General features: G+C 46.8%; 1 protein-coding gene across 4 annotated transcripts in view; it reads right to left on the bottom strand.

Annotated features, from left to right (window-relative positions):
* hsp90ab1 (heat shock protein 90, alpha (cytosolic), class B member 1) overlaps positions 1–23,625 on the bottom strand; it is a 31,836-nt gene extending 8,211 nt beyond the window's left edge. Inside the window, exons 1-8 of one of the 4 annotated variants that reach the window (XM_078212107.1) lie at positions 23,413–23,455; positions 19,754–19,777; positions 18,489–18,635; positions 12,324–12,690; positions 7,289–7,446; positions 5,614–5,928; positions 2,956–3,121; positions 2,082–2,272 (exon numbers count right to left, since the gene is read on the bottom strand). In XM_078212107.1, the coding sequence (XP_078068233.1) occupies positions 2,082–2,272; positions 2,956–3,121; positions 5,614–5,928; positions 7,289–7,446; positions 12,324–12,690; positions 18,489–18,635 (1,344 nt within the window). In that variant the 5' untranslated portion in view covers positions 19,754–19,777; positions 23,413–23,455. Of the gene's footprint in view, positions 1–2,081; positions 2,273–2,955; positions 3,122–5,613; positions 5,929–7,288; positions 7,447–12,323; positions 12,691–18,488; positions 18,636–19,753; positions 19,778–19,989; positions 20,033–20,883; positions 20,931–23,412 lie in introns of those variants that run through there. The other 3 variants (XM_078212103.1, XM_078212106.1, XM_078212104.1) reach the window with 3 other exon arrangements.
* Positions 23,626–24,023: the final 398 nt, after the last annotated feature.

Here is a 24,023-nt window from a genome sequence, read left to right as displayed (position 1 = left end):
GCACAACATCGTGGGCCGAAGGGCCTGTTCTGTGCTGTACTGTTCTATGTTCTAAGTGTTAGGTTTTTTAGGGAATATAAAGACTGACAAATCCCCAGGGCCTGATGGAATCTATCCAAGGCTGCTCAGGGAGACGAGACACGAAATTGCTGGGCCTCTGACGCAATCTGTCTCATCACTGGACACAGGTGAGGTCCCAGAGGATAGCTAATGTGGTCCCGTTATTTAAGAAGGATAACCCGGGAAATTATAGGCCGGTGAGCTTGACGTCTGTGGTAGGGAAGTTGTTGGAGAGGATTCTTAGAGATAGGATGTATGCGCATTTAGAAAGGAATAAACTCATTAACGATAGTCAGCATGGTTTTGAGAGAGGGAGGTCATGCCTCACTAACCTGGAGGAGTTTTTTTGAAGTAGTAACTAGAATGGTTGATGAGGGAAGGGCCGTGGATGTCGTCTATATGGACTTTAGTAAAGCGTTTGACAAAGTCCCTCATGGTAGGTTGGTGCAAAAGGTTGGATCTCATGGGATAAAGGGGGAAGTGGCTAGATGGGTGGAGAACTGGCTTGGTCACAGAAGACAGAGGGTGGTAGTGGAAGGATCTTTTTCCGGCTGGATGCCTGTGACTAGTGGTGTACCGCAGGGCTCTGTATTGGGACCTCTGCTGTTTGTGATTTATACAAACGATCTGGAAGAAGGTGTAACTGGGGTGATCAGTAAGTTTGCGGACGACACGAAAATGGCTGGACTTGCAGATAGTGAGGAACATTGTCAGAGGCTACAGAAGGATATAGATAGGCTGGAAATTTGGGCAAAGAAATGGCAGATGGAGTTCAATCCAGATAAAGACGAAGTGATGCATTTTGGTAGAACTAACGTAGGGAGGAGCTATACGATAAATGGCAGAACCATAAAGGGTGTAGATACGCAGAGGGACCTGGGTGTGCAAGTCCACAGATCCTTGAAGGTGACGTCACAGGTGGAGAAGGTGGTGAATAAGGCATATGGCATGCTTGCCTTTATAGGACAGGGCACAGAGTATAAAAGTTGGGGTCTGATGTTGCAGTTGTATAGAACGTTGGTTCGGCCACATTTGGAATACTGCGCCCAGTTCTGGTCGCCGCACTACCAGAAGGACATGGAGGCTTTAGAGAGAGTACAGAGGAGGTTTACCAGGATGTTGCCTGGTATGGAAGGGCTTAGTTATGAGGAGAGATTAGGTAAACTGGGCTTGTTCTCACTGGAAAGACGGAGGATGAGGGGTGACCTAATAGAGGTGTATAAAATTATGAAAGGCATAGATAGGGTGAATGGTGGGAAGCTTTTTCCTAGGTCGGTGGTGACGTTCACGAGGGGTCATAGGTTCACGGTGAGGGGGAGGTTTAACACGGATATCAGAAGGACGTATTTTACACCGAGGGTGGTGGGAGCCTGGAATGTGCTACCAGGCAAGGTGGTGGAGGCGGACACACTGGGAACGTTTAAGACTTATCTAGATAGCCACATGAATGGAGTGGGAATGGAGGGATACAAAAGAATGGTCTAGTTTGGACCAGGGAGCAGCGTGGGCTTGGAGGGCCGAAGGGCCTGTTCCTGTGCTGTAATGTTCTTTGTTCGATTCTTGATTAAATTGGATGAAAGGTTACTGGGGTAAGCAGGTGGTGGCAATCAGATCAACCATGGTCTTATTGAATGGTGGGGCAGACTAGGAGGGGCTGAGTGGCCTATTCCTAATCTGTATGTAAAAATGTCTCCACAATGTACTGAAAGGGCGAATCCAAATCCACACTTGGTTTCTTTCAATACTCAGATGTAGTGATATTCGCACATGCCTATATTACTCTGCAGACCTGCCTTTCGGTACGTGTACAATTCTCATTAACGGGCTGAATCAGCAGTTACACTGGGAGATCTCTGCACTCTCTATACTATAGACCCATCAGAAATTCAATAAGTAGCTATTATATAAATAATTTGTTAAGAATTTTCTGACCCCCCCTCCCCCAAACACACACTGCATTTTGGCCCTCATACAGACAGCACACCAATACAAAGCTGGAACTTTTCTCCTTTTACCCTTACCTTGAGGTTCTTTGAGAACTGCTCATAGAATTTCTTATAGTTCTCCTTGTCCTCCGCCAGCTCAGAGAACAGCTCCATACACTTCTTGACAATGTTCTTGCGAATGACCTTCAGGATTTTGCTCTGTTGCAGCATCTCTCGGGAAATATTTAAGGGCAGGTCCTCAGAGTCCACCACCCCACGAACAAAGTCTGGGTTGAGAGAATCAGATTCACACAGTCATACATCAGACATGAACCAAGGGCCTTATGAGAAAAGAAGACCATGTTGGTCCAATAGGGCCAGATATAACACTGCTGAAATAACATCGGATCCTGGACTTCCATGTTTAGTAAAAGTCAGTCTGGAATTCTACACATACAAAATAAATATTTTATAACAGGCTCCAAGAGCTTTAAAATGACTGGAATATAAAATGGCACTGGACCAAGATGCACACAAAAGATAGTTAGCCGGTGTCGGAAAGGAATAACAGCCAATCGCCTTTCACACACGCTGGGCCAATGAGAAGCTTTCACCAGCCAGTTTACCATGAGAATACACTACCAACAAATTTACCCATCTGTGGGAACACCTCCGCAAGCAGCAATTACCAGGGTGATCAGACTGTCAGATACAAATGACATCTGCTGCACTGCAACTCAAAACATGCAGTATACAAGTCCTAGGCTAGCAAAAGGAAGCCGTAACAGCTAATAAAAACAAAAGCAGCAAGAGATTCTTGGGAGGAACCATTTTTAAACAGGAATCCCTGAAACTAGAAGCCTATATCCAGCAGTCTCCACTGACAATATCTCATGAGAGAGAAACATCCCTCTGCCATACAAAGCCCCAAATCAGGAAGGCACACAAGCCATGTTTATGAAATACTCACTGAGGTACTCTGGGATCAACTCCTCACAACTGTCCATGATGAAGACTCTGCGAACATAGAGCTTGATGTTGTTCTTCTTCTTCTTGTTCTCAAAGAGGTCAAAGGGAGCCCGCCTGGGAATGAACAGGAGGGCGCGGAATTCCAACTGGCCCTCAACAGAAAAATGCTGAGGAGGGAAAACAAGTTACTTTCACTGAGCTAACTAACTTTCATTTCATGACTAATATCTAGAGACAATATCAGGTATAGGGAATGTTAGAGATTCCAATGAGGGGAACGGAAATGATTATGGCTGAAGATTAGTCCCAGGCAGTCAAGGGTAAGACAGGAGGAAGACAGAAGGGTGGGGAAAAATAGCCCATTGGGAGCCCCTGAAAAACTAGAATCAATGTGAATCGGGATGGGGTGGGAGCTTCACAACATCACTGAGGAGGTTCTCAGGATAGTGAGCTAGGCCCAACCATCATTAGCTAGAGCTCCGTTCCACCATAAGGTCAGAAATGGGAATGTTCGCTGATGACTGCATAATATTCAATATCATTCACAACTCCTCGGATACTGAAGTAGTCCATATCCAAATGCAGGACAATATCCAGGCTTGGACTGACAAACGGCAAATAACATTTGCACCACTCAAGTGCCAGGCAACAACCATCTCCAACAGAAGAAAATCTAACCATCGCCCCATGACATTCAATGGCATTAGTCAACATGGATTTGTGAAGGGCAAGTCTTGCCTCACAAATTTGATTGAATTCTTTGAGGAGATAACCAAGTGTGTCGATGAAGGTAGAGCAGTTCATGTCATATACATGGATTTTAGTAAGGCATTTGATAAGGTCCCCCATGGTCAGCTCATGAAGAAAGTAAGGAGGTGTGGGATAGAAGGAAATTTGTCGATTGGAAAGCTAACTGGCTATCTCAAAGAAGACAGAGGGTGGTGGTGGATGGAAAATTTTCAGACTGGAGACGAGTTACCAGCAGTGTACCACAAGGATCAGTGCTGGGTCCTCTGCTTTTTAAAATGACTTGGAGGAAGGGGCTGAAGGGTGGATCAGTAAATTTGCAGATGACACCAAGATTGGTGGAGTAGTGGATGAGCTGGAGGGCTGTTGTAGGCTGCAAAGAGATATAGATAGGATGCAGAGCTGGGCCGAAAATGGCAGATGTAGTTTAACCCTGACAAATGCGAGGTGATTCATTTTGGTAGGAGAAATTTAAATGCGGATTACAGGGTCAAAGGTAGGGTTCTGAGAAATGTGGAGGAACAGAGATCTTGGGGTTCATATCCACAGATCTCTGAAGGTTGCCACTCAAGTGGATAGAGCCGTGAAGAAGGCCTATAGTGTATTAGCATTTATTAACAGGCGGATTGAGTTTAAGAGCCGTGGGGTTATGCTGCAACTGTACAGGACCTTGGTGAGACCACATTTGGAATATTGTGTGCAGTTCTGGTCACCTCACTCTAAGGATGTAGAAGCACTGGAAAGAGTGCAAAGGAGATTTACCAGGATGCTGCCTGGTTTGGAGGGTAGGTCTTATGAGCAAAGGTTGAGGGAGCTAGGACTTTTCTCTTTGGAGCGGAGGAGGTTGACAGGAGACTTGATAGAGGTTTATAAGATGATGAGGGGGATAGATAGAGTGGACGTTCAGAGACTATTTCCTCGGGTGGATATAGCTGTTACTAGGGGGCATAACTGTAAGGTTCATGGTGGGAGATATAGGAAGGGTGTCCGAGGTAGGTTCTTTACTCAGAGTGGTTGGGGTGTGGAATGGACTGCCTGCAGTGATAGTGGAGTCGGACACTTTAGGAACTTTCAAGCGGTTATTGGATAGGCACATGGAGCACACTAGAATGATAGGGAGTGGGATAGCTTGATCTTGGTTTTGGAAAAGGTTCGGCACAACATCGTGGGCCAAAGAGCCTGTACTGTTCTATGTTCTATTACCATTGCTGAATCCCCCACTGTCAACATTTATCAGAAACTAAACTGCATATAAATTCTGTAGGTACCAGACCAGGCCAAAGGCTAGGCATCGTGCAACGAGTAACTCACCTCTTGACTCCCCAAAGTCTGTCCACAATCAAGGTCCAAGTCAGGAGTGCGATAGAATACTTGCTGGATGGGTTGAGCACAAATACTAAAGAAGCTTAACACCATCCAGGGCAAAGTAGACCACTTGATTGAATCCCACTTATAAACATTCATCCCCCCACTGCTGAAGCTCAGCAGCAGCAGTGCATACCATCTATAAAATGCACTGCAACTCCCAAAACTCCTTAGATAACACCACTGAAACTCATGGCCACGGCCATCTAGAAGGGCACCAGATACTTGGGAATATCACTACCCCTCCAAGTCACTCAGTATCTTGACTTGGAAATATATCACTGTTCCTGCACTGTCACTGGATCAAAATCCTGGAACTCTGTCCCCAACAGCATAGTGGGTGAACCTACACAGGGACTATAGTGGTTCAAGCCCATCACCACCTTCAAGGTGAATGAGGAATTGGGCAATAAGTGCTTGCCCAGCCAGTGAGGTCCCCACCTCATGAAAAAAGATATTTCAAAAAATTACACGGGAGGATACTAAAGTAGCTTTGTTAGAGCAGCTAATGTTAAAGTCACAATGCACTCAATCAGGTTAAACTTGCCTTCACAGCAAGATGATCCTCCCAATCATTAGTGAGACTCTTGTAGAACTCGCCATACTCCTCCTGCGTGATGTCATCGGGATTGCGGGTCCAAATGGGTTTGGTTTTGTTCAGTTCCTCCTGGTCAATATACTTCTCTTTGATCTTCTTAGTCTTCTTTTTGTCCTTCTTTTCACCATCTTCTTCCTCATCAGACCCTACATCTTCAATCTTGGGCTTCTCCCCTTCCTCCATATCCGCACCTTCCTCTTTCTCAGGCTTTTCCTCGGTTTCAACCTCATCGTCACTGATCTCCTTCTCCCGTTCCTTCTCAACCTGAAGAAAACAAGTCACAAGGTCAGTAAACCGGTCCACTGCTACTTCCACATCTACAAGCAACGCACATTCAGGCAAAACTGATATTTACCCCAATTCTCCCTTTTCAGAGAGATGGTGATAATGAAAATCCCACCACAAACTGAACACCAGTCATTTCCACACGTCAATTCCTGCTCTAATTTTACAACAGAAAGAACAGAGACAAACAGGAAAACAAGCACTGCAAAAAGGTTATTGGGATGCAACCTGGAGTGTAATAAGTTGACTGGAACTAAAAAGTATGGGTTATGAAAGTGGATTGAAGTGGCACTGAAATTTACATACCACATTACTTGTCTCTTTTTGGTTTGATGGCAGCAAGAATGCCACTTGTGCTGCTACTGCATAGCAGATTGAAACAGCAAATCTTGCCTGTTGCATTAATTTTTGCCTTCCAGGATAAACTGGAGATAGACTGGTCACTTTTCAGGGCCTTGGGTCTATTCATGAGTTTGCATGATATGCAACGTGATGTGATTTGATCAAGCTAGCCATTATCCCACAGGATGGCATTTGATGCACACAATTTCAGCATCCAGCTTGCAGTGCGTGGAACTGTAAGAATCTCAATGTGAGTATTGATCAGCAAAGGTAGGATAGTGGTAGACCAGGATAGAGAATACCACCCCCTCCCCCCCAGCAGATCTTTCAACTAGTATGTCAAGAAAAAGGATCTCATTTGGATTGCTCCCATTTCAAGGTGAATTTGAACACAAGATGGAGACCATTAAGACAAGGAAATTATTACACGCTGCCAGTGATTTAAATATAACAAGCGTGATCATCCACATATTGGAAATATGCAAGGGGTAGGAGGTTAGGTATCAGTCCAAAGCCACGTTTCTCATGGAACCTAGCAAAGACTATGCCATGGCAACACCATCTATTTGAGCATATGTGTTGTTAAAACTGAACTCAACTGTCAAGTTCATAAATTCAATGAATACCGATTCAGACACGTGTGTGGGGAGAGAAATCACCAAGGTATAATGCTGCAGCATAAAAATCCAAGGCTCCTTGGCTAGTAATGTCTTTACTGTCTCTCTTCAGCAACACCAACCTCTTGGGTTCTCAGAACAAGTCACCAACAGAGATAATGCAAAGCAGCTCCAGACTGAATCTTCTCCCATGCTAACCCCAAAGTTTTTCAGTACAACTACCAGAGCTGCCCACAAAATCAATTTAAATTTCCAAGGTACTGACACACACACACTAAGGACCAGACTAACAGTGACAAGTTGCTGCAACTAATAAATTGGAGGTGGAAAAAATTAAACAAGTTTCTAATAACAGGCAAAGTACACATTACAGTACTTACAAAGAGCGTAATGGGATAACCAATGAACTGAGAGTGTTTCTTCACAACCTCTTTGATCCTCTTTTCCTCCAGATACTCAGCCTGATCTTCCTTCAGGTGGAGAACCACCTTTGTACCACGGATGACTGCATCAGCAGAGTCATCCCCATCACCCTTTCCTGAAAGGCAAAATATAAAGGAATTATAACTGGAGATGAAGCTCCCTAAATACCTTGCTCTTGGAGCCAGCATCTCGAGATTAACAAAGCAATACTGAAAGGAACAAGGGGCAGCCATTCTACTAACACTACTAGCTGTGGCAGCACTCACCCTGATCCTGTTTTGATTCTAAAACAAGAGATCTGGGTGAGTGGCTGTATTGTAAAACACTGTCAATCACTAGTACACAGCTAAATACTCAATCCCCACCCATCATTGGGAGGACGCACTTGGCACTAGATGATCAGCAAGGAAACCCTGGCTGGATTCCTCACCTCTAACCCATGGATACAGATCCTTACTGCCAATGTCAACCAACTCAACACTGACCAAAGGATAAGTCAGTACTTTCAGGATCAAATTAAGTCGTGACTGGTTGGACTTGTATCACATTTCCATATATTATGCAGAGATTGCCTGTTTCTTCATTTTTGTTGAGCAGCCATGACATTGTGTATTTTTCAGATTGGCTGAAACAGGAGAATACAGCCGTTAGCACCAGGGTTTAAGGCTAGAACAGTCCTCGTTAAAACAGCCGATAAAGTGAGGCAGCCATCACTCTGCTGACTCAACCACCTGAAGACAGTTTCAGCAAGAATATCGTACTAGTCTTTAAAACTGTGGGCAAGCAGGAGCTGAGTTAAAGCAAGAGATACCAATGTGCCACGTGAATGAAGAAAGCATGCTGACCAGCAACAGCCTCATCCCAAAGCATTAAGCCTGCTGACTCAAAGCAGCACTATGGGATTACACAACAGCTGCATTGCCAGTGGTAATACATCAAAGAATTTATTCACAAGCTATCACTCCCAGTGAAAACCAAATGGTGATACAGGATCATAGAGCAGGTGACAGGGGAAAACAGGGTTAAAGTGCCCGAACAAGTGAAAATTTTAATAACGTGATCAGTTTGATATAAAGTTCAAGATTTCCTTTTTGGTAACTGTCATCTTACTGCCCACGTTTAGGATGCTAACAGCAGATGCAATAAATTAATCCCACTGCAGACAATTCCAAATCAATCCAGCTTCAACAGTTAGACATTTACTTAATAAACCTTCCTGCTTGCCAGGAAGCCTCGATTGGATTAAGAAGTTTTATCCCCGTCAAATTCACTATCCAATTTGGAGAACAGCAAATAATCCCACGATGAAACAGGTTAATCGTGTTGAGGCACCTGCTCCTGATTAGCAACACCATGTGCCAGTCACAAACCCTCAATATAAAGCAAGGCTGCAGCTTCAATTGGGTCACTAGTTACAGAGCAGGGAGCTTTCAGCATGAGTGGCACAGACAAGGAGCCCCTTTCCACACACACTCTGAAAAGCTCAACAAGATGCCAATCCAACAGCACCAGAATGTACCTCATGCCCAGCATTCCAGAGTATCCAGGCTACCAAGATCTCAAGGTGAGTCTGACAGAGTTTCATGCTTTACTACTGCTTAGTCTATAGAATCACAAATCCTCTTTACCGCCTCAAAGAACCTCATCACAACTGGGATCAAAAGATCCTCACTTCACTGAAAATGACAAAGCCTGAGCCTGCAGGTTCGCACCAGTGTTTTCACACTCAGCCATTACTCCTGGTGTGTTAGAAACAGAAAATGCTGGAATGGCCAGCAATCAACTAGGCAGGCGAGAGAGCAGCTAACATTTCATTGCCTTTACAGGATGTGCACCTCACTGGCTAGGCCAACATTCTTACTGCCAACCTTAATTGTCTTGAACCACTGCAGTCCCCAATACACCCACAGTGCTGTTAGGGAGGGAGGTCCAGGGTTCTGACTCAGCGACAGTGAAGGAACAGCCATGTATTTTGAAATCAAAGTGTTGAGTGACTTGGACGGGAACCTCCAGGTGGTGGCTACCTGCTACTCCTGTCCTTGGAGCAAAGTTACCAGTGCACTGTCCCACTCATGACAGAGTTCCAGGATTTTGACCCAGCAATGGGGGAATTTCTAAAGTGGCGTTCCTGTCCTTATAGGTGATAAAAAGCTATTGCTTCAAACACTGCAAATCACTGCTGGAATTTGCTTATACCTGGACATTTCGACACATGTTTAGAAAGTCACATTTATCTTTAATGTTAGGGGCTGAACATTCACAGCTGGAGAGAATGGAACCCAAAGTTGCATTAGTGCACCTTGCAGATGGTACAATGCAGCCAGGATGCATCATCAGTGCCAGACTGGATGCCAATCTAGCAGGCTGCTTTGTTCTGCAGGTTGTTGGAGCTGTTCTCCCCTGACAAATGTAGAGTGTTCCATCACATGCTTGTTGGGTTTTGTAGATGTTGGATAGGCTTTGGGGAGTTAATGCAGAATTCAAAACTTATTCATTTGGTCTAGTTAAATTTCAGATCAATAGTGACCGGAGGACTTAGACATTGGCAGTGGCTAGGCTTACTGGAGATGGTCACCGTCTGGCACTTGTGGGGCACAAATGTTACTTGCCACTGATCAGCCCAAACTCTGCTCCTATAGACACAGATTGCTGCAGTATCAGAACACTGCAATCACCAGCAAACCATTTCCAGTGCCAATCTCATGGCCTCTTACACACTTCTCCTTCTCGGAGATAGGATGGCTCCATTCCAAAGGTAGGGAAGTCTAAACCTAGAGGGCATAGGCTTAAGGTGAGAGATACAAAAGTGCCCAGAGGGGCAATTTTTTCAGAGGGCGGTGAGTGTCTGGAACAAGCTGCCAGAGATAGTAGTTGAAGCGGGTACAATTTTGTCTTTTTAAAAAGCATTTAGATAGTTACATGGGTACGATGGGTATGGAGGGATATGGGCCAAATGCGGGCAATTGGGATTAGCGTAAGGGTTTTAAAAAGGGCGGGCGGCATGGACAAGTTGGGCCGAAGGGCCTGTTTCCATGCTGTAAACCTCTGACACTCAATCTCCCAGAATAACTCCAGCAGACCATTCCGCTCACACTAACTTGCAGTTTTTGCCGGAAGAATTGCATGAGCTCTGGCTGAGGGGACAAGTAATTGGATAATAAATGTGCAAGAATACAATAGCCCATGTTTTGTTCCTTGTTACACCCTTAAATCTTTCCAGATTTCAGGTATCAAGACTTCATTTAAAAACATAAGGAATACTAACTAACCAACTCTTATTTCTCTCACCAATCTCCATCTCCTAACTTTAGCCTACAAAGTATCTGCCAGGAAGACTTCACTCCAGCCCTGCTCTCAACATTTCCACCTGGAAGGGGAACATCATCTCCCAAAAAATAGAGAACACAGTAGCCATTCACTCCCTTGTCCAATGGAGTCTCCAATTCCAAAGCATCGCAGGATTGGCTGGGGATTACACACTCCAGACCTCCAACGAAAACCCTGGGCAATTCTGTGACAAGAGTCTAGAAGACTACTTCAAAGAAAGATTGATGGAAGTGAAGTTCAGCAACTTGCAGGCACCCAGACCATGATCCTACTTTCACGCAACATGCTACAACAGTCCACACTGGGACATTAGAAATGCTTCAAAGCTGTGCAGTAACAGTAGCTCACAATACAAACGAGAACATGGGTGGGCAAGTTCCAAACCACTCGAACTCCAGACATTACAAAGAAACTAGAAGGAGGCCATTTGAGCCTGTTCCGCCATTCACTTTGATCATGGCTGATCATTGAAAGACAAATTCCTGGAATATGTTCCTGTTTGCACTTTCCCAAAGTCAGTAAAGATAAATAGATATTTCAGCATGTTCAAATTTAAGCAGCTGCTGAATAAAACCTAATTGTTTAACTTATTCCTCCCACTTTAACTGCAAATGCTGACCACTATATTTATGAAATGTGGCCCTTTAATTCAATGCGTGTACATGGTGACAGTTCTGTTCATTGAGTACAGCTCAGGACTGTTTGGTGGTTCCTTCCCCACTGCCCCCAAATCTGAGCTGTCAAGAGGTGACGAGGCCTGGGGAGATCAAGTCTCCTGGACGGGGGGAAATATACGTCTGAAGAGAGAGGACAGGATGGCTCAGAATTGAAGAGGTAAGCCCACTTCCTCGGGCACATTATCTTTTCCCATGCACTGTTGGTGTAACGTTTACCCACACAGACAGATAATATAGCAGGATCAGGGAATAAGTAACTGTTTAAAATTCTCAGCTGAACTGACTATGCACCACAGGAAAATTATATTGACCAAATTCAAAGCAATAAAAAGTGAATAAGATTTAATGCAGCAGCATTCTAATTGGACTAGGCGAACATCACCAGACCTGAAGGTATTTTTGAAGATCCATTCGGCTGCAACGTATGAACGATAGTAGCTGTGGATGCTGCACAGCTTCAACCCTAGACAACTGGATCTCTGGCCTCAAAATTCCCAGGTATTCTCGCAAGGATTTTCAGTAACTTCATTGCAGTGTTAATGTAAGCCTACTTGTGACACTAATAAATACATTTTAAGTTTTTAAACTCCCAAACTTTACCACCTGCATTATTCCATGCTGAGGTTAACACAGTGTAGCAGACATTCCAATACACAGCTCCCCAGATCTGCTGAACGGTGTTGAATAAGTTTTTAAAGTTTACTGATTAGTCACAAGGCTTACGTTAAGAATGCATTGAAGTTACTGTGAAATTCTGCATTGTGAATAAGTCACTTTTTACAACCTTTCAGCTGATTCAACAAAACGGTAGAGAGCAAACTCTTACATTTGTAACCATGTCACAACTGCAATTCCTGCTGTTACTAATCGGTTATATACACAGTGACACCAGATGCTCAATTTCAGAGTTACAGACTACACCTCCGGTAGCAAGACAAAAATCAACCCCATTTCCAACAGAAAATAACCTGCCCCATTTATTACTTACCAGTATAGGTTTTGACAGTGAAGGAGCCACCAGCTGATGATTCCCAGGCATATGCCTCATCATCATTGTGCTTGGTGAGCACTGTAACCTTCTCAGCTACCAGGTAGGCAGAATAGAAGCCAACACCAAACTGGCCAATCATTGAAATATCTGCACCAGCCTGCAGAGCTTCCATGAAGGCCTTGGTTCCAGACTTGGCGATGGTGCCCAAGTTGTTGATCAGGTCAGCCTTTGTCATCCCAATCCCAGTGTCGATGATGGTGAGGGTACGTTCACGCAGATTGGGGATGATTTCAATCTTCAGATCCTTTCCACTCTCCAATTTTGAAGGATCAGTCAAGCTTTCATATCGGATCTTGTCCAGAGCCTGCGGTTTAAATGTAACCAGACCATATCAGAATTTGAAACAAAATAGACAAACTACAAAAATATTACTTAGCTATATCCTGAAATTAAACACATCAAAACACTGATGTTAATCAACATGAGGAGGCTTTTAAAAAAGGTAAGAGACATGTTTTGTAGTAAAGTATTTTTGGGAGGAAATTCCAGAAGTTCAAACAACATTCTTCTCAGATAGCAATCCAATTCCCTTTCAAATACCTTGATTGAACCTGCTTCCACTGCTCAGGTTTCTCACTATTTACCTTCTCCATACCCCTCAGCACATTCAATACCTCTTACCAAGTCAACAATGAACATCAGAATTAGGAGCAGAAGTCAGCAAATTCAACCCTTCGAGTCTGCTCCGCCATTCAATCAGATCATGGCTGATCTCTCCCTGGTCTCAAATCCACCTCCCCACCTGTTCACCATATCCTGTTTTTAAAATTAGAAATCTATCTTCTTAAAAACCACTCAACAATTCAAGACTCCACCGCGCTACAGGGCAGCGAGTTCCACAAATTCACCACCCTCTGCGAGTAGTTCATCTCAGTTTTAAATCTACTGCCTCTCAACCTATTGTTCCAGATTGCCCCACAAGGAGAAATATTTGGTCTACATTTACTTTATCAATCCCTCTTAAAAATTTTTTATATACCTCGATCAGATCCCCTCTCATCATTCTAACCTCCAGCGAGTATAAACCCAAACTGTTTAATCTCCTCCTACATCAACCCCTTCACCCCCCAGAATCAATCTGGGGAACCTCCTCTGAACTGCCTCCAATGCCGCAACATCCTTCTGCAAATAAGGAGACCCAAACTGGACACAATATTCCAGATATGGTCTCACCAACACCCTGTACAATTGCAACAACACGCATCTACTTTTATACTCCAGTCCTTTTGCAATAAATGCCAACATCCATTAGCCTTTATTACATATTTCACCTGCATACCGACTTTGTGATTCATGAACAGACAAATCTTCTCTCAGCCTTCTTTTCTCCAAGGAAAACAGTTCCAATCTATCCTCATAGCTACAGTTTGATATTTTGGAATCATTCTTGTAAACCTTCAGTGTCTTCACATCCTTCCTTAAATATGGCTCAGAACTAGAGGCAGTTTCCTGATGAGGCCTAACTAGTGTCTTATACAAGTTCAACATGACCTCCTTACTCTTGTAGTCTACGCACCTATTAATGAAACCCAAGATACTATATGCTTTATTAACTTCTCTCAGCCTGACCTGCCACCTTCAATGACCCATGTACATATACACCAAGGCCCCTGTTCCTGCACCTCCTGTAGTGTTTCTCCCTTTGTTTTATGTCTCTCAAAGCGAATCACCTCATATCTCTGCATGGAACTTCACCTGCCACTTGTCTGCCCAATCCACCGACATGTCTATATCCTTGTGAAGTTCAAGACTGTTCATCATACTTGACAACATTTTTAATATTTGTATCAAAGAACAAAGAAAATTACAGCACAGGAACAGGCCCTTCGGCCCTCCAAGCCTGCACCGACCATGCTGCCCGACTGAACTAAAACCCCAAAGTGAACAAAGAAAATTACAGAACAGGAACAAATCTATAAGTCATCTATAAATTTTAAAATAATGCCCCGACACCAGAGTAAGTCATTAATATATCAGGAAGAGCAAAAGTCTCAACACTGACCCCTGGGGAGCTCCACTACAAACCCTCCTCCAATCTCAAAAACAACCATTTGTCATCACTCTGCTTCCTGATCTTCCTGAATAGTGGTGCTGGAAACAGATTCAAATGTGGTGCATTCCAGATCATAAATTCTTTCATCTGAGGCAGGGGTGGAGGGTAAATTGTCAGCAGTCATGGTCCACATCAGTACCAATGACATTGCAGAACCACATACATCCCTCAATCTAGCTGTCAGAATTTAGGGAACTATGTAGAAATGAGCAAAAACAGCAATCCCCAGTTCAGTCCTCGCACCATGAACAAGTATAGAAACAGGTGAATGTGTTACCAAACCACCAGAAGGCATTTGATAAGATGCCGCACAAAAAGTTATTAACAATTGGTTCACATGGGGTTTGGGGTAAAATTCATTAGCTTGGATGGAGGACTGGCTAACCAACAGAAAGTGGAAATAAACGTCCCCTCTGGTTGGTACGATGTAATTCGTGGGGTGAATAGTGCCTCAACTATTTACAATGTACATGAATGATTTGGATGCATGAATATAAGGTACAATAGCTAAATTTGCATACGACAGCAAAATAGGTGGGATAGAAATTCACAAGAAATAATTTACAAATGGACATGGATACGTTAGGCGAGTGGCCCAAAATCTGGCAGGTGAAATTGAGTGTAAGGTTATCTATTTTGGTAGGAAAAATAGAAAGGCCAATTATCTAAATGGAGAGAAACTTCAGGGTGCTTTGGTGCAGAGGGATCTGGCTGTCCGTGCATGAATCATCGGTAATATGGAAGGCAAATGAAATTTTGCTACAACTGTACATGGCATTCGTGAAACTACCCTGGAGTATTGTGTAGTTTCAGTCGCTTTGAGGAGGGATATAGTTGCATTGGAGGCAGTTCAGAGGAGGTTCACTAGATTGAATTAAAAAGTACCCCTCATCTCAAATCATTCCAAAGGGGATTGACAGAGTGGACATAAAGAGGACATTTCCTCTTGTGGGGCAATTTGAAGGAGAGGTCAGTTTTAGTGGAAGGGGTAGCAGAGATGAGAAGAAATTACCTCTTCTTTCAAAGGGTTGTGAACCTGTGCAATTCACGACCTCAGAGGGCAGTGGATGTCAGGACAGTGAGTACATTTGATAGGTTTTGAATTCGGGACAGACACTTGGACCAGTTCAGGGTGAAATGGAATCTGTACAAGCCAGTCAAGCTGTACTTAAATAGAACTGGATCCAATTTCCTTGCAGGGTGCTTTTCTAATGTTATCGTTTCTTGTTAGGGATGTTTTAAAGTTTATTTATTAGTGTCACAAGTCAGCTTACATTAACACGGCAATGAGGTTACTGTGAAAATCCCCTAGTCGCCACTCTGGTGCCTGTTCGGGTACACTTGAGGGAGAATTTAGCATGGCCAATGCACCTAACCAGCACATCTTTCGGACTGTGGGAGGAAACGCCGGCGCACCTGGAGGAAACCCACAGACATGGAGAACGTGCAGACTCCGTACAGACAGCGACCCAAGCCAGGAGTCAAACCCGGGTCCTTGCCCTGAGAGGCAGCAGTGCTAACCACTGTGCCACCATGCTGCCCTGGCAAGTAGTGATAACTCTAGACAATCACCATGCAAGGAAATTGGATCCAGTTCTATTAAGTACAGCCTGTCTGGCTTGTACTGATTCCATTTCATCCTGTACTGATCCAAATGCCCATTCCGAATTCAAAATCAGTTAATTTACTCAATGTCCCGAATGTGGGAAGCAGGACATAATACTGGAGACGTAAACAAAGGTGCACAGAATACAGAAAGAAACAGCTCCAGAGTAAGAAATAGTAAGGTATTATGTGGGGAAAAGTAATGCGTCTAAAGTAGGGTTCTGTGTATGTATGTGAATGCACGGAGTGTGGTAGTTACAGGCATAGATAGCCACATGAAAATATGTCATCGTCGTTGTAATGGAGATGCAGCCCAAATATGGGCAGGACTGGGTTTTAAATATGCTCAGATAAAAGATGTTTGGGGAAGGGGCAGCAGTATCAATTAGTCGAACATTGCAGTGCCAGAGAGGGGAACTAAGGAACAACAAGGTGTAATTAACATTGCTCAATGTAGTCTGCAGGCTAACTAGTGGGAAAGGTGTAGAGGAATAAAAGAGGTACACAACTTTAGTTATAAGGAACTTGAGCATTTTCTGCAGCAATATGTTTCCAGCCCAATGAGAAAGCAGGTACTGCTAGACCTAGTTCTTGGGAAGTGTCAGCAGAGGAATGTTAGATAGAACAGTACAGCACAGAACAGGCCCTTCGGCCCACGATGTTGTGCCGAGCTTTATCTGAAACCAAGATCAAGCTATCCCACTCCCTATCATCCTGGTGTGCTCCATGTGCCTATCCAATAACCGCTTAAATGTTCCTAAGGTGTCTGACTCCACTATCACTGCAGGCAGTCCATTCCACACCCCAACCACTCTCTGCGTAAAGAACCTACCTCTGATATCCTTCCTATATCTCCCACCACGAACCCTATAGTTATGCTCCCTTGTAATAGCTCCATCCACCCGAATGTTGAGGGCAGTGATCATTAGGTTGGCCACAACTCAGTAAGAATTCTTAACAATGACAGCTAGCATAGGGCTCTGCTGAGGGACTGAAACAGGAATGACTGAATGAGAACATAGGAACAGGAGGTGGTCATTCAGCCTGCTCCGCCATTCAATCAGATCATGACTGATCTCCGACCTCCACTATCTCCATATTGCTGGATGTTGCTGGCCTCCAGAAGTCTATCACTTTCTGTCTTGAACATGCTCCATAATGGAGTTTCCACGGTCCTCTGGGGAGAGGATGCCAGAGTGAAGAAATGCCTCTCAGTTACCCATTATCCTGAGGGTATGGTTTTAGAATCACCAGCCACCACCACATCCTATAAACAGCTTGTAAGTTTCAATTAGGTCACACCTCATTCTTCAAAGGAATCCATCTGCAGTGTTCTCAATCTCGCCTCGTAAAATACCCCCAGCCCAGGGATTAATAGGGTGAACCTTTATTATACGCCCTCTATGACAAGTATATTCTTCCTTAAAGATAAGGGGACCAAAACTGTACACATGGCTCTATACTCCTGCAGTAAGATATCCCTACCCCTGCACTCAAATGCCCTTGTGATGGGAAAAGGCAGGCAGGGACTTCTGGAATGATGAACAGTCACCAGGGAGTTGTTTTTCTGCAGCACCAAACCAATATAACCCAGGTCATGGATGGAGGAACCTTTACTCGGGTAGATGACCACCCTGGGGGTTGGTGAAGACAACACCTAAGCAAGCATATTGAAGGACATGATCAATAGATTAGAGGGTGGAGCATTAGGGGTGCAATGAAATGTGCCATGACAGAAAACATCAACTGAAGCAGCAAGGTCACTGCTGAAGACAGACATCATAAGCAGCCAGGGTTAATCTTGATACTGAGAACCATGGAAAGCAACTAACATGCACACAAATGAACACAGGGAAAATAGCAGTGCACAGCCACCATTGAAGTAAGATTAAACAGAATTGGAAGACAGGTGAGAATAGAAATGAGTCCAGGCTCAGGCTTCTGAAGCAGTCAGACGTTATGAGTTTGTTGGTGTAGAGGAAGGTTGAAAGCCTGTGAAAGAAATTAGATTACATGTTTTTAACAAAAATGCAGGTCATTTCTAAATAATGTGAACGCTGCTAACTATAAACTAATGACCAAGAGCAGCACAACTTAGAGGCAGAGATACAAGTAGTTATAATAGAACCAGAGGATAGAGTCAAAGTGAATGGCAAAAGAACTAATAGCGACATGGACAAGCTGCTACAAATGAGGATCTGAGAACATGGTTGAGGCAGATTCAGGCATAGCTTTCAAAAGGAAATTGGACAATTGTTTGCAGGATCTGGGGGAAAAGGCAGGTGAATGGGGCCAAGTTGCTCTGGCAGGGAGTCAGCCTGGACATGAGGAGATGAGTGGCCCTCTATTGTGCTACAATAATTCTATGAGACAGTGTCAGGGTAGCCAAGCTTCGAGAGCATCATCAGCATTACAATGATTCAGAGAAGGGAAACAGAACTCACATCAGAGGCATTGGAGATGAGTTCCCGGAGGAAGATTTCTTTGTTCGAATAGAAGGTGTTGATAATCAATGACATAAGCTGAGCAATCTCAGCTTGAAAGGCAAAGGTCTCCACCTCATCGTCAACGGTGCGAATTTCTTCAGGCATCTGTGGGGCAAAGCAGAAAACCCTGACTCAAAACAATCCATCCAACACTCCTTTTCCAGCTCATTCTAAACCACATTCTTATACTGCATTCAAAGCTGACTCAACACATCTGTAGAATATCTCAGGTGTGCACATCCACAGTTCCAAGGTCAGTTGCAGCTCCTTTAATTTTGATTCATCCATTTTGCAACCAATAAAACCTTTTGTTTAATATCAAAGTCCATGAAATATAAACCGGCCAGGAACAGAAGCATAAATGAGACTAAAAGCACCTTGACAGGTCAAACCCACAGGCGAACACCCGTGGAAAATTCTGTTGGCGTTAACCACACACACACATTATAAAACTTTAATACAGAAAACAGCCAAAGACAAGTCTGTACAGGTTAAGCTTGTACAGCTGTGTATTTCACAATTCTGACTCATGGTGACAGTAAACTTAAACAGGAGATGGGGATTAGTGTTCAGTTTCTTGGGGACACTGGAAATGAGATGCCTGCCACACATGGGGACCGCTGGGTAAAGTGTTTGGCCTGTGGAATATATTAATCAGCTCGAAGCCATTTGACAAAACTTCAAATCCGCAGACTCATGCTGCCGGAAATGACGCATCCACTTCCGCTACGAAATGGCGGCGCTCAGACGAACGCATGGCCGCCGGAGTTGAAAAGAAGCGGGGCTGGGGGCAATGAGACGCCCCCCCCCCCCCCTCACCCCGGTCAGGCAGACCCGTCCCGGGGGGAGGGTGAGCCCCTCCCCAGGCAGACCCGCCCCCCCTTGCTGTCCCAGGGGAGGCAGAAAGAGCCCCACCCAAGGCAGCCCAGTCCTGAGGGGAGGGGGAGAGAGCGCCCTTCAGGCAGCCCAATCCTGTCTCTGGGTCTCCTGTCCCGGGTGTGTGGGTTATCCTGTCTCGTCTCTCTCTCTCTGGGTTACCTTTCCCGGGGTTACTGATCCTCTCTCACTGGGTTACCTTTCCCGGGGTTACTGATCCTCTCTCACTGGGTTACCTTTCCCGGGATTGCTGATCCTCTCTCTCTGGGTTACCTTTCCCGGGGGTGCTGATCCTCTCTCACTGGGTTACCTTTCCCGGGATTGTTGATCCTCTCTCTCTGGGTTACCTTTCCCGGGGTTGTTGATCCTCTCTCTCTGGGTTACCTTTCCCGGGATTGCTGATCCTCTCTCTCTCTCTCTGGGTTACCTTTCCCAGGGGTGCTGATCCTCTCTCACTGGGTTACCTTTCCCGGGATTGCTGATCCTCTCTCTCTCTCTCTCTGGGTTACCTTTCCCAGGATTGCTGATCCTCTCTCTCTGGGTTACCTTTCCCGGGATTGTTGATCCTCTCTCTCTGGGTTACCTTTCCCGGGGTTGCTGATCCTCTCTCTCTCTGGGTTACCTTTCCCGGGATTGTTGATCCTCTCTCTCTGGGTTACCTTTCCCGGGGTTGCTGATCCTCTCTCTCTGGGTTACCTTTCCCGGGATTGCTGATCCTCTCTCTCTGGGTTACCTTTCCCGGGATTGCTGATCCTCTCTCTCTGGGTTACCTTTCCCGGGATTGTTGATCCCCTCTCTCTGGGTCACCTTTCCCGGGGGTGCTGATCCTCTCTCTCTGGGTTACCTTTCCCGGGATTGCTGATCCTCTCTCTCTGGGTTACCTTTCCCGGGATTGCTGATCCTCTCTCTCTGGGTTACCTTTCCCGGGATTGCTGATCCTCTCTCTCTGGGTTACCTTTCCCGGGATTGCTGATCCTCTCTCTCTGGGTTACCTTTCCCGGGATTGTTGATCCCCTCTCTCTGGGTTACCTTTCCCGGGGGTGCTGATCCTCTCTCTCTGGGTTACCTTTCCCGGGATTGCTGATCCTCTCTCTCTGGGTTACCTTTCCCGGGATTGCTGATCCTCTCTCTCTGGGTTACCTTTCCCGGGGTTGCTGATCCTCTCTCTCTGGGTTACCTTTCCCGGGGTTGCTGATCCTCTCTCTCTGGGTTACCTTTCCCGGGATTGCTGATCCTCTCTCTCTGGGTTACCTTTCCCAGGGTTGCTGATCCTCTCTCTCTGGGTTACCTTTCCCGGGATTGTTGATCCCCTCTCTCTGGGTTACCTTTCCCGGGGTTGCTGATCCTCTCTCTCTCTGGGTTACCTTTCCCGGGATTGCTGATCTTCTCTCACTGGGTTACCTTTCCCGGGGTTGCTGATCTTCTCTCTCTGGGTTATCTTTCCCGGGGTTGCTGATCCTCTCTCTCTCTGGGTTACCTTTCCCGGGGGTGTTGATCCCCTCTCTCTCTGGGTTACCTTTCCCGGGGGTGCTGATCCTCTCTCTCTGGGTTACCTTTCCCGGGGTTGCTGATCTCTCTCTCTGGGTTACCTTTCCCGGGATTGCTGATCCTCTCTCTCTCTGGGTTACCTTTCCCGGGATTGCTGATCCCCTCTCTCTCTCTGGGTTACCTTTCCCAGGATTGCTGATCCCCTCTCTCTCTCTGGGTTACCTTTCCCGGGATTGCTGATCCTCTCTCTCTCTGGGTTACCTTTCCCGGGATTGCTGATCCTCTCTCTCTCTGGGTTACCTTTCCCGGGATTGCTGATCCTCTCTCTCTCTCTGGGTTACCTTTCCCAGGGGTGCTGATCCTCTCTCTCTGGGTTACCTTTCCCGGGATTGCTGATCCTCTCTCTCTCACTGGGTTACCTTTCCCGGGGGTGTTGATCCCCTCTCTCTGGGTTACCTTTCCCGGGATTGCTGATCCTCTCTCTCTCTCTGGGGTACCTTTCCCGGGGGTGTTGATCCCCTCTCTCTGGGTTACCTTTCCTGGGATTGCTGATCCCCTCTCTCTCTCTGGGTTACCTTTCCCGGGATTGCTGATCCTCTCTCTCTCTGGGTTACCTTTCCCGGGATTGCTGATCCTCTCTCTCTCACTGGGTTACCTTTCCCGGGGGTGTTGATCCCCTCTCTCTGGGTTACCTTTCCCGGGATTACTGATCCTCTCTCTCTCTCTGGGGTACCTTTCCCAGGGTTGCTGATCCCCTCTCTCTCTCTCTCTCTGGGTTACCTTTCCCAGGGGTGTTGATCCCCTCTCTCTGGGTTACCTTTCCCGGGGTTACTGATCCCCTCTCTCTTCGGGTTACCTTTCCCGGGGTTACTGATCCTCTCTCTCTCTCTCTGGGTTACCTTTCCCGGGGGTTACTGATCCCCTCTCTCTGGGTTACCTTTCCCGGGGTTACTGATCCTCTCTCTCTCTCTGGGTTACCTTTCCCGGGGGTGTTGATCCCCTCTCTCTCCGGGTTACCTTTCCCGGGGTTACTGATCCCCTCTCTCTCCGGGTTACCTTTCCCGGGGTTACTGATCCTCTCTCTCTGGGTTACCTTTCCCGGGGTTACTGATCCTCTCTCTCTCTCTGGGTTACCTTTCCCGGGGGTTACTGATCCTCTCTCTCTGGGTTACCTTTCCCGGGGTTACTGATCCCCTCTCTCTCCGGGTTACCTTTCCCGGGGTTACTGATCCTCTCTCTCTGGGTTACCTTTCCCGGGGTTACTGATCCTCTCTCTCTGGGTTACCTTTCCCGGGGGTTACTGATCCTCTCTCTCTGGGTTACCTTTCCCGGGGTTACTGATCCCCTCTCTCTCCGGGTTACCTTTCCCGGGGTTACTGATCCTCTCTCTCTGGGTTACCTTTCCCGGGGTTACTGATCCTCTCTCTCTGGGTTACCTTTCCCGGGGGTTACTGATCCCCTCTCTCTGGGTTACCTTTCCCGGGGTTACTGATCCTCTCTCTCTCTCTGGGTTACCTTTCCCGGGGGTGTTGATCCCCTCTCTCTCTGGGTTACCTTTCCCGGGGTTACTGATCCCCTCTCTCTCCGGGTTACCTTTCCCGGGGTTACTGATCCTCTCTCTCTGGGTTACCTTTCCCGGGGGTGCTGATCCTCTCTCTCTCTCTCTGGGTTACCTTTCCCGGGGTTGCTGATCCTCTCTCTCTCTGGGTTACCTTTCCCGGGGTTACTGATCCTCTCTCTCTCTGGGTTACCTTTCCCGGGGTTGCTGATCCTCTCTCTCTCTGGGTTACCTTTCCCGGGGTTGCTGATCCCCTCTCTCTGGGTTACCTTTCCCAGGGGTGCTGATCCTCTCTCTCTCTGGGTTACCTTTCCCAGGGGTGCTGATCCTCTCTCTCTCTCTGGGTTACCTTTCCCAGGGGTGCTGATCCTCTCTCTCTCTGGGTTACCTTTCCCGGGGGTTACTGATCCTCTCTCTCTGGGTTACCTTTCCCGGGGTTACTGATCCCCTCTCTCTCCGGGTTACCTTTCCCGGGGTTACTGATCCTCTCTCTCTGGGTTACCTTTCCCGGGGTTACTGATCCTCTCTCTCTCTCTCTGGGTTACCTTTCCCAGGATTGCTGATCCCCTCTCTCTCTCTGGGTTACCTTTCCCAGGATTGCTGATCCCCTCTCTCTCTCTGGGTTACCTTTCCCGGGGTTACTGATCCTCTCTCTCTCTCTCTCTCTGGGGTACCTTTCCCAGGGTTGCTGATCCCCTCTCTCTCTCTCTCTGGGTTACCTTTCCCAGGATTGCTGATCCTCTCTCTCTCTGGGTTACCTTTCCCGGGGTTACTGATCCTCTCTCTCTCTGGGTTACCTTTCCCGGGGGTGCTGATCCTCTCTCTCTGGGTTACCTTTCCCGGGGGTTACTGATCCTCTCTCTCTCTCTGGGTTACCTTTCCCGGGGTTGCTGATCCCCTCTCTCTCTCTCTCTCTGGGGTACCTTTCCCGGGGTTACTGATCCCCTCTCTCTGGGTTACCTTTCCCGGGGTTGCTGATCCTCTCTCTCGGTACCGGGGCTCCGCTCTGCTCTGCTCCGCTCTCTCCGCTCAAAAGGCCGCTTCACGCTCGAGCCGGGACTATGTGAGTGGCCGCTTCACCCCGGAGCCCGGGAGAAGGATCCATTCGCAGGCGGGCCCGGATTGGCGGATGGAGCTCCTGGAACCGGCCTCGGGAAGCCCCGCGGGCCTGCCCCTCCCCATTTCCCTCCCCCAGCTCCCACCCTGTCAGCTCAGGCCCCGCCCCCGCGGAACTCGGCCGCACTACATCTCGGAGCGCGGAAGGGGACGGTGCGGGGGCGGCGCGGTGCTGCGGTTTGTTCCAGCACTTTCCATGCGCTGACGTCACCGCGGCCTGAGAGGGCGGGGCCTGAGGACGGTTGGGCGGGAGCCGCGGTTACCATGGAGACCACGCCCGAGCGCCACCTGTGGAGAGGGCGGGTACTGCAGCTTCCCGAATTCCTCACTCCCAACCCCCTCACTCCCCCATCCCCCCCTCACCACCCCTCCCCCCGACTCCCCTCCCCCCTCACTCCCCCTCACCTCCACCACCCCTCCCCCCGACTCCCCTCCCCCCTCACTCCCCCTCACCT

This window comes from Mustelus asterias, chromosome 5, assembly GCF_964213995.1.
Source record: "Mustelus asterias chromosome 5, sMusAst1.hap1.1, whole genome shotgun sequence".
NCBI classification, from domain to species: domain Eukaryota; kingdom Metazoa; phylum Chordata; class Chondrichthyes; order Carcharhiniformes; family Triakidae; genus Mustelus; species Mustelus asterias.
The sequence above is the reverse complement of the archived record's forward strand: the minus strand, read 5'-3'. Positions and strand labels throughout refer to the sequence as shown.